The sequence below is a fragment of the Rhinolophus hipposideros genome, assembly GCF_964194185.1.
Source record: "Rhinolophus hipposideros genome assembly, chromosome: 4".
NCBI classification, from domain to species: domain Eukaryota; kingdom Metazoa; phylum Chordata; class Mammalia; order Chiroptera; family Rhinolophidae; genus Rhinolophus; species Rhinolophus hipposideros.
The window spans coordinates 92,681,432-92,697,710 of NC_138050.1; the positions used below are offsets into that span (position 1 = coordinate 92,681,432).

At 33.8% G+C, this 16,279-nt stretch overlaps 1 protein-coding gene across 9 annotated transcripts in view; it reads right to left on the reverse strand.

The window, feature by feature from the left end:
* Positions 1-16,279, reverse strand: part of TDRD3 (tudor domain containing 3) — a 134,957-nt gene that overhangs the window by 61,283 nt on the left and 57,395 nt on the right. For all 9 annotated transcript variants that reach the window (XM_081045783.1, XM_081045788.1, XM_081045782.1 and 6 more), the window contains exons 5-8: positions 13,839-13,980; positions 9,029-9,100; positions 6,522-6,671; positions 1,052-1,192 (exon numbers count right to left, since the gene is read on the reverse strand). In XM_081045783.1, the coding sequence (XP_080901909.1) occupies positions 1,052-1,192; positions 6,522-6,671; positions 9,029-9,100; positions 13,839-13,980 (505 nt within the window). The remainder of the gene's footprint in view (positions 1-1,051; positions 1,193-6,521; positions 6,672-9,028; positions 9,101-13,838; positions 13,981-16,279) is intronic.

Consider the following 16,279-nt stretch of genomic DNA (forward strand, 5'->3'; position numbering starts at 1 on the left):
TTCACTGTATCCACTCTAACCTGAAAACTCTTTTTATTTTTTAAAGAATGAGATGGTCATATGTTCAAGGAAGAGAAAGCCTAGCCCATAGTTAGAAACCCATTCTCTTTAGCCAGTGATTGATTTGGGAGTGAGTATATGACCCATTTCTAGTCTGAGACATAAATGGAATTTGCTGGAGTTCAGAAAATATTTTCTTATCTGATAAAAAAGACCCACACCCAGGGAAATACCCCCTTTCCTTTTTGACTTTGAACTTTTTGCATGAAGATTTAATACATGGAGAATGCTAGAACACTAAGAAGAAGGCCAGGAAATCACGGAGGTGCCCACCAGAACTCCAACATTGTTATACTGCTGAATTTATCAACCTTTGTAACCATCTACCACTGAATTTCTTGTTATGTGAGATAATAAACCCCATTATTTAAGGTAGTCTCAGTATTCTGCACCATGCAGACAACCTTGTTCAAAGTCAATCAACCTCTAAAGGCAGAGGAAAATGAATTCTTATCAGTTCCATTATATCTGCAGAAACTGTAGTGTATCAGAAATATATCTGACTCTTTTTATTTATCTTAAAAACTCAGGTATATCTTGCAGTTGAGTCTATAATATACATATACTTGCTTCAATATATTTTTCCCAAAGAGCAAAACAAAGCTAAACAAAATCTCTTTAGACAAAATATTAGAAAAGATGTGGGAAAGGGTAAGGGAAGGCAGATAACTGTGTTTTTGATGCATCAAATTTTAAAATATAGCTTCCATTGAGTGTCTTCTATTTAATTTGATGGCTTTTTAGCAATCTATTGTAAAGGATGTTATTCAGACATTAGAAATTTAAGTAAAATGGAAATTTTAAGGAAATTATGTTTCAAACAACCCACATTTTCAATGAGTGAACTGGAATACTTAATGAAAGCCTTCTTAGACTTGCAACATCTATCCATAATACACTGAACAAAGCCAGCGGTCATTGGGAGAAAGAATAAGACATCAAGGCTACTGAAGGAAGAACACTTTAACTTCATGTTGGTTCTTAGCCTTACCAGTTCTCTATAGACACCTTCATGCTTCCCCTCTGATTTGGCTGACTTTTCTTTCTGTAAAATTTCCCTATTTCGGTTACCAGCAGCACTCATGTTGAGATTACTTCTAGCACCACCACCACCTCCTCCAAATGTCTTGGTCTTTAGAAAAAAGAAAAAAGAGATATAAGTAAATAGCATTTAAAAATAGTTCTGAAGACTAAGCTACAACTAAATAATCTAGTAAAATTGAAGTAATAAAAGTTTCTAATTTATGTTTTACATGAAAAAAAAAGAAGTTACCTAATTCCTTTTAAACAAATACTTACTAGCCATAATCTCTTCTTTCCGTACGTCCGGGAAAGACAATAAAATAATTATATGATTATAATCTTTAAGTCTCCAAGGCACGTCATCAGAATAAACTTAAATAGACAACAATTTTTTTAAAAATAATAATACAAGCATTATGGTGATTAGGTGTAAAAAATGATTCTAGGGTAAAATAATTGACTACTATCATAAAAGCTACATGGCAAGGCTGCTTCTGGCATGGCACTAAGCAGTAATATGATTCCATAATCTTAGAAAGTAAACACCTAATATAAATTTTGACAATGAATTAAAACTCTCATTACTAATTTATTATTTACATTAATTACATATGCTATATCTTACCAACTATGTATAAAAACTTAGAAATCTGTATTTCTTATTTTGCTTAATTTATTTGAATAATTATATATGTAATCAAATTTGAAATTTTGACTTGATTTCATTTATGTTTTACCAAAACTACTGTGAAAAGACTAGAACATAAAAAGAACTTTGGTTTAAAAAGATACAAACTCAAAATTAAAAAGCATCCCACAGTTGTTACTTGTATAATATCAAATTAATCATCTGATTATATAATATGTTTATAGTTCTAACAGATCTAATAAAAGAGGAAGAAGTCAAGACTTGATTTTTATTAGAAATAATAATGAACATTTTAAAATATACTTTACAATGATTATAGTAAGTAAACATCCTAGATATAAATTTATTTGGAATGAGATGAAAATATAAAGAAATAGAACCTGAAAAATAGAAAAATGATGTTAGATAAGCATTTATGGACAACATAATAAACATCTCCATTAGGTGGTTGATACACCACAATATTCAAATTTAATTTAAATAAAAATGAAAATAACATCTTCAAAAAACCAAAGATGTGTTCCTGGGTTCATTCAATTTTTGGTTTATGTAATCCCACCACAAAACAGATTTGGAATGTCTTGATAGTCATCACTTGTATAATTGTAAAGAAAAATGTGAGTTTATATTAATGTGATATAAAGTTTAATAGACTGGGAGACAATGTAGTATAGTTAAGAATACTGGCTTTGGAGCTAGACAAAGCTGGGATTAAATCTTGGTTCAGCTACTTTCTAGCTCCTGCCCTCAGACAAGTCACTTAACTTCCTCCTTTCATAACACTCAAGCTTTTCACGCTTCAAATAGGGATGATAAAACCTGACTGAGATGTTGTGAGAACTAAATGACATCATCAACATGAGTGATGAATTTAGTAACTGGCACACAGTTAAACACTCATAACAGATAACCATATTACTGTTTTGCTTAATATGTTAGAACACAGTTACCTGAAAAGTCTGGAGACTGACCTGTTCCAAATTAAATATATGTCTAGAATATAAATTCCGTAACTCCAAAAGTACTTTTTCTTTTAGTGCCAGTGAAATATTCCCATCTTCTGGATGCATTTCCTTATTATTTTCTTTCCATTTTACGGATTAAGGAATAGGATAAACAACAGGACTTTCAGAATTGCTTTTCACTGCTTTAAAATAGTTGTTACTCACTAAAAATATAAATATCCAGAAACATCACAATTTAAATGTTACCCGTAAGGTAACTGATGTCGTCCTTTATGCCACACCATCTTGTCCAGGTTATGTGAATTAGGCATCTGAGAGAACATCCCATGAAACTCAAGCAGGCCTTTCATGCTGTCTATCAATCTTCCTGTATTTCTCTAACCCATTCACCCTCCCAATCTTATAGACAACTATTTTACATGTTTTCCTCACTCCTCAAACCACCAACATCTTCTCCCCCATTATCACTGTTGGCTTTGCTTACTTCCTCACTGAAAGAACTAAAATAATCACTGAAGAACTTGAATAGATTTTCACATCAACTGATATTTGCACACTTAAACTTTATCTTGATACCCTGTATTTTATCTTGCCACCATCTATATGAATGTTAAGAACAATGTGCAGGGAATTAATGACTTCCCAATTCTACATTAATTCACAGGCCATATTTTATAGGACTTTTTCAATATTTTTGATAAATTCAATATTCCTTCCTCCATGATACAATTTCTGCATTCTTGTTTTGATTCTATCTTACTGGTCAAATCTTGGCTGGTTCTCCTTCTTCATCCAACCTGTAAGGTTGAAACGCTACAGGGTCCATTCCTTACCCTTTTCTCTTTTCTATCAGCACTCATGCCTTTTGTGATCTCATTTGGCCTCATAATTTTAAATGACATTTATATGCCTGCAACTCTCAAATGTATATATCCATTCCAAAGCTCACCCTTCAACTACACTCCTCTGTCTCACTGCTTATTAAGCATTACCACACGGATGTCTGATAGGCACTTCAATATTAATACATTCAAAACAAAATGCCACATATTCCTTCTCTCCCAATTTGGTCCAACCCAGCCTTCTCCAATTCAAGGCAAATGCTAACCGACCAATTTCTCAGGGCAAAACCCTTGGAGTCATTCACAACATCTCTTCTCTCACTCCTCACATTGAATTTCTCAGAAACCCTGACCACTTTACAAATTCCAGAATCTGACCACTTTGCACCATCTACACAGCTGCCATCTTCATTCAAGCTGCTATCATTTTTCTCCCGCTGGATTATTTCAATAATTTCCTAATTTGTCTGATTCCAATCTTCCATCTCTACAATCTGTTCTGAACACAGCAGCCAGAATTAGACTTTTAAAATGAAAGTCAGCGGAAGTTACTGCTGTGCTGAAAACCCTTCCAAGGCTCGTTTTTCTATGAATACAGACCAATCTCTTTCAGACGGTGTACAGGGCCCCACATAGGCAGAACCCTATTACCACTCTTGACTTTATATTCTACTACCTGTCCCACAGCTCTCTCAGCTTCTATTGGTCACCTTACTATTCCTTGAACGTATACTCCTGCTTTTAAGCCTTTGCAACAGCTTTTCCTTCTCCCCAGACGACTCCTCTCATAACCACAGAGCTAATTCTCTTCATCTCTTTCAAGCCTTGGCTCAAACCTCACCATACTGAGGAGTATTCAAATGACTATATTTAAAACTGAAATCTCAATTTACTTACTTAGTATGTTTACATTATGTACTGTCCTTACTAGAATGTAAACTACACAAGAATTTCAAAGAATTTTCAAATTCTGACCATCCTATTTTAAATTGCACCTTCCCAGGGCAATTGGCACTCCCAATGCTCCATGCTATTCTACTTTTAATTCTTTTCCCCCTGTAGCACTTACGAACTTCTAATCTACCATATAGTTTATATACTTATTATGCTAACAGTCTGTCAGCCTTACTATATATAAGCATGATAAGGGCAGGGAGCTTTTGTCTCTGTATTCATTGATTTAACCTAAGCATTTAAAACACTTCCTGGCACACAGCAGGTTCTCAAAAAACATTTGCTGAATGAAAGAATAAAGGAAAAAGGAATGAAAATTATCACTTGGTCATTTGCAGTAGATTCCACCAAATCCACCCAAGTATTGAAATGAATGATCATAATAGATCTTTACAGAACAATTACACTGTTATATGATTTTGATATTCAGACAGATTAAAGATAAAAAGGTATATACTTATCTATGTAGAAAGGTAAATAAATATAGATATAATCTTCTACTAAAATACAATAGGTTTTTGTCCTAGAATTGTCAGTGGGTAACCTCTGGCAAGTTTTGAGCCTCCGTCAAGTCTCATATATAAATTGAGAAGCTTTACATCTGCTTCAGAAAAATTACAATTCTTTATCAAATACTTATGGGAAATACATGTGACCAATTATGACTTTCTATAACCAATTATAGTACATTATGTTACCTGTGTTCCAGGAAACAGATAGCACTAGATCACCTCAACCCAAACTTTGGGAGAAAAGTTTGAGAAAAATGTAAATCAAAAGAACAACTTTCCTCCCGTCATTAAGAAATTGATATACACCCAATATGCTCATCCGAAACGCCATAATTTTGATAGCTTTTTGGGAAAAAGAAACCATTGCACGTAAACTGTGTAAAATGTATTAATTTCAAAAATATTAAAAATGGCTTTTTTAAATGTGCCTCAGAATAGAGAAAATCCTGAAGAATAGCAATAGCCGCATTTATTGAGAGCTTTTAGCAAAGGAGCATCATGATCTGCGCCATGTGGTGTTCTAAATGTTTTAAAGGTTATCAGTTTTAATTATAACCATAACCATATGAAGTAGGTACCAGTATCATCTTCTTTTCATAGATAGAGAAAAATGGGGCACCCGATTTTAAGTAACCCACCCAAGGTTACTTAAGGTTGCTTCTAGGGTGACTGACACAGAGTTTGTGTCCTCAGCCCCACCGTTAGACTGATGATAGAAAGACACATTGCAGGAAGAACAACCAAAATGCAAGAATTCTCCTTCTTAAACTTTGAATTTCAATAGAAAGCAATTAGCTTTCTTGAGTAAAGGAAACTATGTCAATCTCACTGGTTAAGAAAAGTCTGTACAGGAACTAATTCAGTAATTAAAAATTCTTATCAAAGTCTACAAATCAATCAATAGGGAAAAACACCTATTTAAAATAAGCAAGAAATTAAAAATAATTAAAAGAAAACCATTTGGCTATTAATAGTAAATGATGACAGGGGTATGTGTGCCTAAATACAAACACAATCCAAAGGAAAAAATATTTTTTACTATATATATTAAATAGATTTAAGAATGAAAAGTGACAAAAATGCTAATCCTGAGCCACTGTTTTATCCTCTGATTTTTACCTGCATTTTCAGAAGTTGCTATTATATGGGAAATTACCCTCAAAAAGTGTCATCAAGCTGAGCTACTAACAGGAAACTTTTTGACATAATAAAAAGTATGGAGTCAGTTGTTACACTGTAAGAAGAAAAGAAAGTGGGAGAAAAGAAGGATGGCTTGCTAGCAAGAGTAACTGAATATAATTGTCAGGAGGACTTGTTAAAAGAACACATGACCAAAATGTGTAAGCTTAGGAATTCATAAGGGGCCAGGTCATTTTCTACTGATGGAATATGCATGGAGAATGTCCAAAGTTTGTTGAATTCGTTAGCTTATGAAAAGACAATAATAAATGTAAGTAGTGTAAATAGAACATAATGGCAAGAAATAAGAAAAATTTATGATGATTTAGTTTCTTACTTCTTTGCTCTTTGCAACTTCTGCAATGGCAGCAGTCCTTTGCTTTTCAAATTCATCATTATCATTTGTAGGTTTGACAGGCATTGTAACTTGTAATGTCTTTCTCCGATCCAGTTCTCTGCTATCCACTTGGACATGAGATACACATTTCTGGTAAAAATAAATAAAAATCAATCACTTCAGTAGTTCCAAAAGAGATTTAAGGTTCTCATAAGAAAGTATTACTTCTTTAAAAAAAAAAGTTTGTATGACAACAGTTGAGAGCCAATAAAAATACGAGTACAATTCTTTCCCATAGATTTAAAAATAAAAGTAGAAAACGGATTAAAATAACTTTTAAATAAGTGTAACTGGTAAATAAAAAGCTACCCAAAAATATGGCCGTCTAAAACAGGGCACATATTTAAAACATACATTGACCAAAAGATCTAAGTTTCATTTTAAGATAATGACCTAAAATAATTTAAATTTCAAACAGTCTAGACTATTGCACGAGAAAAGGTAAATTCAGTTTTTTATTAAGAGCTTGATTTACACATTATGTCACAATATCCATATGAGGGTTCAGGAGTACAGTTGTTTTAACATAAAAAGATGTTCTTGAATTTATAAACCAAAAGTTAAAAATATACCTTTCTTTCCCTCAATCAGGCTACAAAGTTTTTGATTTTTAGTCTCATAAAATACATTGAGAAAAACATCATTACTGAAAAATAAGCCCTGAATTCTGTCCTCCCTTCCAATCCTAGCAGTAAAACATCCTATAAAATGATCGTTTGCTCAATTTATTAATAAAAGGAAGAAAAACATGTTCTCAAAGGAAAGTGTTATACAAACACAGATTTTTAGCAATGTAAGTATATCCTGTTGATACCAATTCACAGCCAACATGATCTGTCTTTAAGTCATATACACGGCTAAGAGATGCTGAATAAGAATTTTTCAGAATGGATTTTATAAACAAATATTATTATTAAAACTACAACTTTTATTATACTTCCTAAGACAAAAAACTAATAAAACACACTTCAAGTTCTGGAAAATAATTAAATCATAAGTCTCTGAGGCACTTATGAAAAAAATCTTATCACTACAATGTTTAAGGAAAAGCAAATTCTTACAAACATATCACTTATCATTTTTAAACATAAATTAGTAGAATGTTTACATTGTTTTCATTCTGGGGGCAGAAGTGAGAATATCATCAACACAGGTCACACCACAGGGCATCCTGCCTCCTTTTATCATTCTGTCCCTTATTTTAAAACACAATGAAAATTGACAAATAGCCATGATGCAAGAATGACTTTCATTTAATTTTGAGTAGACCCTACAAAATGCTTTTTGAAAATGCCAATTAACTGACCCTACCCATTTATCTTCTGATCAACTAGGTATCTCTTTTTCAAACAAAATTTTGCTTTCTTTTCAGTTGCTACTGAAATGAAGGTCGCGGTTTCTCACCTGCTGTGTCCCCAACGCATCTGCACTCTGAGACAGTACTCTCAAAGATGAACAAAGAACAAACGCAAAGCAGATGACCAAAGCTAAATTTCGGTGGCACCTTGTGGCAAAAAGCAAGCTGCCATAGGGATTAGGCTCTTCAGGGATAACATGGGGAAAGGCCTCAGGAGATGGTTCTCAATGCGGTTTGACACTGAGAACAATCAGGAAGACACAAGATAACGGCCAGCTGAGGAGCTCCTTGAGGTAACATTTCTCAGCAAGTGGGTTAAAAAATAGGAAGGAGACAGAAAGCCTTTAGCTTATGTGAGAGAAGGATCAGTGCTGCTGTGGTGGAAAAGGAAAATACCAAATGGAAATAAAATTCAGTCCCTGACTGAGATGGGTATTTGGAGCAAGGCAGACGAATAGCATGTTGGAAAGGATGGCTGGGATAGCAGGCTCCCCTCAAGTGCAGTGAGACCCTTCCCTGACTCTTGTGTTCTCACTTTTTTTGTGTCATCCTTCTGGTGACAATTTTTTTTCTATTTTTTTTTTTTTTTTAAGGAAGACAGCTCACAGTGGCCCATGAAGGAATCGAACTGCCAACCTTGGTGTTATTAGCACAACACTCTAACCAATTGAGCTAAACGGCAACCTCCTGGTGACATTTGGATTTTCTCTCTCTCTCTTTTGTTTTTAATGAACAAAATGAGAGATTACAGCATATTTTTAACTTCTTATTTTTGCATTTCCCTTTCTCTCAAAAAAAAAAAAATGCCCCACCACCATCCTATCTTAATTAGTTGTAAGTTGATCTTGAAGGATACCTCTTAATTTCTTCACTCTTTGGGTTAACAGCTCTTGAGAAATGCATCTGCACCAACAATTTAATTACAGTAAAGAAAAAAAAGACAATTATTAAATTCCGGTACTGAATATCTTTCCATATAACTCCATAACCTCTGAATGAATAGTTTGGCACAAAACTAAATACAACTTGAATACAAATGAAAAACACTTTTTGCTGATTAAAATTCATCTGCCAACATGAAAGTCATTACCTGTCCAAAAGGCACAAAAGGAGGTGGTCCACCTTCAGTTCCAATATTGCTTCTATTGTGTTTTGACAAGCTCTGTGAGAAAAATGAGTCACAAAACAGAAATTATGCATAAAAAATATATTTACAGCATTTGCAATGTACCAGGAATCTATGTATTTTAGTATATTCTTATAAGAAACAGGGGAAAAAGCTTCCTATAATATTTCAAACTATATAAAATATTTTATTCCTAACTTCCTAATTAACAAAAGCTCTCCTATGATCTTCCCATACCAAAACACATGTTCACATTCAGTTTTCAAAAATATTTACCAAGCTGTTCCCATAAGAAAACACAGCAAAAAAAACCCTCCCCAATAAGTAGCAAATTCAAAGATATCAGACTTTGGTAACAAAAAGTTTACTTTAAAGTACATTAAAACTACAGTCTGATAGACCTGACCTGGAAATTATCCTTAAAATAAAATTTTCAGACATAAAATCTATTAGCAAACAACATACTTGTGATATTGCAATATAACAATAAATACATATTTGGTCTTTGTCCCGAACTCTTGGAACAGAGATCAGAAGTGCTATGATTAGAAACAATTTATAGGAATAGTGATAATGGTGATTTGAAATTATTTAAAGAGATCAAGCTGTTACAGTTTATAATATGGAGATTACTTTCAACTACAATAAAATGTCCTTAATAAAGACTTGTTTATCAATTTATATTTTGAAGAAGTATTCAACCGATTGTTCTTTAATAAAAATAAGGTTCCAAACTCCACTAATTTGTTTTCTTTTTTCCCTCTCATATTTAAAATTAGAGAGAGAACAACGTATTACACAAATGGGGAAAATGTTGCACTCCTTGCAAAAGCAATTTCTCACATTATAAATTCCTTTGAAAATGTCATAAGGAACTTTCAGGCTTTCTTTAAGTTATCTATTCCACCTATTTGTTTTCTTTTGAGGTGTTAAGCACTAGCTGTTATTTTATTCATCTTAACTTTAAACTTTTTGTGCATTTTTAATAATTACCATTACAGAACGTTACCTATGTTCTTACATCATATATATAAATTAACTCAAAATGGGTCAAAGACCTAAATTAAGAACTAAACTCATAAAAACTTCTAAAAGACAACATAGGGGTAAAGCTTCATGACACTGGATTTGGCGATGATTTCATAGGTATGACACTGAAAGCACAGGTAACCAAAAAAAAAGATAAAACTGAACTTCATCAAAATTAAAACTTTTGTGCATCAAAAAACACTACAAACGAAGTGAAAATGCAAACCATGAAAAGTGAAAATATATTTGTAAATCGTATATCTGAAAAGGAATTGATATCCAGAATGTATTGAGAAATCACACAACAAAACAAACAGATTTCAAAAATTGTCAAAGGACTTAAATGGACATTTCTCCAAAGAAGATATACAAATGGACACTAAGCACTTGAAAGAAAAGATGCTAACCATCATCAAGCACCAAGGAAACACAAATCAAAACCACAATAAGTTTCCACTTCAGACCTATTAGGATGGTTATTATTTTTTAAAAAATAACAAGGATTAGCAAGGATGTGTAGAAATTGGATCCCTTGCGCACTGATGATGGGAATATAAAATGGTGCAGCCATCATGAAAAACAATATGGCAGTTATTCAAATAATGTAAAAATAACCATATGATCAGCAACTCTATTTCTGGGTATATACCCAAAAGAATTGAAAGCAGGAATTTAAACAGATATTTATACACCCATGCTCAAAAGAGCATTATTCACAATAGCTAAAAGGTAGAAACAACCCTAATGTCCATCAGTGGATGAATGAACAAAATGTGTTGTGTGTATGTGTATATATATATATATATATACACACACACACACACACATATACACATATATATGTACACACATATATACACACACACACATATATATACACATATATATATGTGTGTGTGTGTATATATATATATATATATATATATATATATATAGTGGAATATTATTCAGCCTTAAAGTTAGAAAATTCTGACACATGCTAGAATCTGAATGAAATGTGGAGACATTATGCTAAGTGAAATAAGCCAGACACAAAAGGACAAATATTCTACAATTTCACTTCTATAGGTACCTAAAGTGGTCAAATTCATAGAGACAGAAAGGAGAATCATGGTTGGCAGAAACTGGGAGGAAGAAGGTGGGAAATGGGAAGGTAATGCTAAATGGGTACGAGTTTCAGTTTGGAATGATAAACGCTTTTGTTCTTTTCTTCACTTGTATGTCATCAACTTGCTACAGCTAAAACACCTGCACATAGTTTAAATACTATTCAATGTTCCCTTCCCCTATTTATTTTAGAAGATTACTTTCAAAATTAACTCTACGGTTTATGTTTTCTATGTGCACATTTGATTTCTGTGTATTACTTGCCAGATGCTCAAGTAATTATACTCTCCATGGTTTCTACATCGCTATGGTTACCAAATCAAAAACCTATAAAACCAAAGAGAACTATAATTATATTAAGATGTTTTTAAACTCTTTTTAATGTAAATTTTTATTGCTCCCTAATAAGAAATACTAACAGGCTTTCAGGGAACAAAGTACAAAGATACATAATAAAACGTTATAAGGACAACTATCAAACTACTACTAATCTCTCTCTTTCTCTTTCTCTCTCTCTCTCTCTGTGTGCGTGTGTGTGTGTGTGTGTGTGTGTGTGTGTGTGTGTGTGTGTGTAGGGTGAGAAAGTTCCTAGGAAAGTTTAACTGACCCGACGTGATGTAATTCTGGCTGGCTGGGTGGGAAAATGATGTAAGACGTTGATATGACTTGAGAACATCTTACCACATTTTTAAAAAATCTCTAATGATAATAAAAAATACAACATATCAATTTGTTAAAGGAAAGGATCACATAAAATAAGTGGGATTTTGCTGGGAAATTCAAAGTTCATAAACTTGGCTATTTATGTAAAACTGTCAAACCACTTACCTGCTTTTGTACATTTTCAACTAAACAATGTAATTATGAAACATTATCTTATATTGCAGGGTACAGCAGCCCAAAATGTAGCACATTAGTATCATAAGGAATGACTACTAAGAAATTAAAAATGTGCTTAAATTGCCTTATTTACCTCCCAAAAGAAGCACTTTCAAACTAAGAAAATAGTGGAGAGTGACGTATCATAAAACACCAAAGCTTGAAATGTTGCTCCTTGGCGCACTTTCAACAACAGGCAAGATTTGAGAGTGGTACAAGAATGTCAGTTTTAGTTCAAAGAGTAATTAGCTTTATGTGCTTTGTAACCCATTCATTTCACAATTATTTGTTATAATGTTTATTACATATAAGACTCAGAGCTAATACTTTAGAGATACAGGAAGACTCAGATCCATCACCTATTAGCTGTCTAATCATAAAATAAGATAGTCAACAGTTCTTTCCGTCAATTTTCTAATCTATATGGACATAACACCCCCTTACAAAACTGTTAGGAGGATTGCGTGACATACTGACATAAGAGCCCAGCATAACACCTGCACACTGTGCAACAAATATAGAATTAAACAAATATGACACAAACAAGAATTCTGACCTTAAAAAGCTTACAACCTCTTTAAAGACATAAGAAATAAATTTTAAAAAGAAATAAATTTTAAAAAAAAAGAAAGAAAAATAATTTTAGTGCTAAGTAAAAAGCAGTACACTTCTTAACATGGATAAAGTGTTCTAAGATTTTAATAAAGCAGCAACTACTTTGCTTTGTGAAGAGGGAAGCATTTGATCTGAGTCTAAAAGCATGGGACAATTTGGCCATGCAGTACTAGGAGAGAGAAAACAAGATGAATGGTGTAAAAATGGTGAAATCCTTTTTTCTTTTTTCAAAAGTATAACTAAGGAAAGCATAGAAAATCAAAGAAAGAGCAAGTAGCTCCATTTGGCGCGAACAAAATGTATTTGAAATAACTTAGAAAGTTGACAAGGTAAACTGCCACTTGGGCTGGAATCCCAAAGTAAGGCATTTGAAAGACAAGCAGGGCTCTGAGTCATGCTGGAGGAAGATAATGTGGCAGCAGTGCAGAGAATGAACTAGGCGATGGAGAAAGGCTCTGTGGAGAGACCGTTAACAGGCTACTGCAGCAGTCCAAGCGAGAGACCCACACTCACACCACAACGGCAGCCATGGAAGTGGGGGCAAGAGACATGTGAAATGTGACTGCAGGGGACCAACACAGTCGGTTGCTGGAAGCAAAGTAGACGAATGATTACTAGGTAACCTAGTTGAATAGGAGGATGAAGGTATCAGTAACATAAATGCAGGGAGCACCAACTAAAGTGACTAGAAAGACAAAGGCCACGGAACCTGTCATTTAGGTGAAATTTTAACTTGTTTGCATCTGTATATATGTGTGTATAGAAGAGACAAATATATACATACATTATGTTTTTACGTATGCATGCACAAACACTTGCTTTTTGCAAAGAATTATACACAGATACATTACACACAGTTGATAACTGGTATCTTGGCAGCTTTGAAAACTTGTTAGTAAAACATGACTTTTAAAAATATGTACTAAAATGTAACAAATGCTGAAAACTGATATCTGTTTTAGAGGAATAATATGCTTAAATAAAGGTAGATAGTTCCTGTAAAGATCAATGTATTCCATTTATTCAACTCTGACACAAAGGACTAATGTCACTCTTCATTATGGGAAGATCTCCTTAAAATACAGAACGCAATAGAAAGAGTGCGGTGTTTTAAAAGTCGAAGCCATTCTTGGTCCACACTTACTCTCTGTAACTCCCATTTCTCAATAAGGTGTTCTACTTCACCGCCAAGAACTGTGGTATTAGAGTCATTCAAGAGCAGGAATCCATTTTTTATATCCACAATGCCTGAGAGCTTCACTTTAGTTCCAGGTGGTGTGTTCAGGCTAAAGCAAAAGAAAAAAATAAAAGTCAAACCAAGTTGAAGCTCTTCCCCAAACTGTAATTCAATCTCATATTACAACCTAGTCAAGTTCTTCAAAACGAACTATCATGAAAACTATTTTTCAGGAGACTGGCTATATATAGTGTGAATAGATCACCAAGGAGCAAGTCAGAAGTCCAGGAACAAGACTGTCATTTTCTACCTTATTGACAAAGATATGAACTTCAGTTTCCACGTGTAAAAAGTGGACAATAAAAAAAATCACACCTCACAAATTTGTGGTAAAGATAAGTAGAAAAAAGATATGAAAGTATGTTGTCAATAATGCCATGCTGTACGAATATGATTTGCTATTCTTCCCTCTGAGCTTTGACAGTGCATTGCAAAGATACACTATATTACAAAATTAAATTTTATTACAGAAAAAGATATCTGAGCAGTAATAATCCTAGAAATTTTACATCTATGCAAGCTACCATAAACTACAAAAAATAACGTTTTGTTAACCACCAAAAGATCAAATATTTATGCTAAAGCTTATTAACTTTAAAAGGCCTTTTTGATAATAGGCTACTATTGTCAGATTTGGGGCAAACATAACACCATGACCCCTTTTACAGAAACCAGAGACAAGATGTTTATCCTCCTGCCAACCTTTCGGTACAAGAAACAATGGAAGAAATCCATTTCATCACATAGGTCTATTCTAAGGTAAAGACTCATACACCAAGCCCACCCCGTCTCCTCGCATATATAGCAAGGGCCAAAGCACTCCAAATAGGAGTAAAGACTGCCTTAAAACACTTACTATATTTCCCCAAAAATAAGACCTAGCCAGACCATCAGCTCTAACGCGTCTTTTGAATCAAAAATTAATATAAGACTTGGTTTATATTATATTATATTATATATTATAACATATTATATTATACCTGGTATTATATTGTATTATATTATATTATACTTGGTCTTATATTAATTTTTGCTCTAAAAGACACATTAGAGCTGATGGTCCAGCTAGGTCTTATTTTCGGGGAAACATGGTAGGATGAATTAGAAACTTATGTTGAAATGCCTTCACATTGTTCACATTTTAAAAGCTTGTGAAATTCACCATGTGCTGAGATATGCATTGACATCACCGGTCTATTCTGAAGAAAGATGACTGATAAAATAGTATTAACAAGAAGAAATAGAATATGCCTGTTTTTAAAGCTTCAAAGGTTGTATGCAGAGCAAGACATTTTCTGTTCCATGCCACTGAGTCGGCTCTGACTCCCGGAGATCAGGCGAATGCGTGATGTCCAGTGTCTGGTCCTCACAACCCTGCTCAGCTCCTCTAGACTCCCGCCTGTGCCTTCTTTTATGGAGTCCATCCATCTCACATTTGGACTTCTTCTTTTCCTGGTGTCTTCTGTGTTTTCCAGCATTACTGCCTTTTCCAAAGAGCCTTGCCTTATGATGTGCTTGCAGTAGGATAGCTTCAGTGTTGTCATTTTTTGCCTCCAGCAAAGTTTCAGGCTTAATTTGCATTAGGACCCACTTGTTCATCTTTCTGGTGGTCCCAAGTATACATACAGCTCTCCTCCAACACCATATTTCAAAACACTGTCTGGTAAAAATTAAGGACCCCAAGCCTAACCATCCTTAGTCATTCCATGTAACTTACGGAGTAAAAGGTCACGGGCAGCTTACCTAACCTTCCCCGTAAGTACAGAGCTCTGTGTGGGCCTACGCAGCAAACTTAGGAGAGTGTCTATCAGACTGGATCGGCAACAACTGGGTACAGTTACACTAAGTGAAGAAGTTCTTCCCACTTCCGGGCAATCAGCAGATCCAGATTTTCATTACCCAACAGTCATCATTTGGGGGGCGGGGGAACCACCAAGAATACCAGGGTGCTATACTCTTCATCTCTACAGAGATTACTAATAAATTATATATTATTTACATCAGACCTATGTGTGTTCTTCAAAATGACTTTCAGTCAATAATTTCTTACAAATTGGTAAAAATGGAAAATGTTGAAACACAAAATGAACAATAAAAGAAACTACAGAAGACCTTTAAAAATAGAATGCAGATTACAGGGGCATTTGTGATAATATTTTAAAACTTAAAGCTAATCTGTAAGATGATGATGAACTAATTTTCATGTAAAATATACCTTTCTCAAACTTTCCCTACTAGGTTAAGAGGAAAAAAATGTCAAATTACTTGAAGATGGACCTACAATTTCATTAGGATAACAGATAAAAACTTCCACTTACCAGATTATAGTTCTACTCCTACAAAAGGAT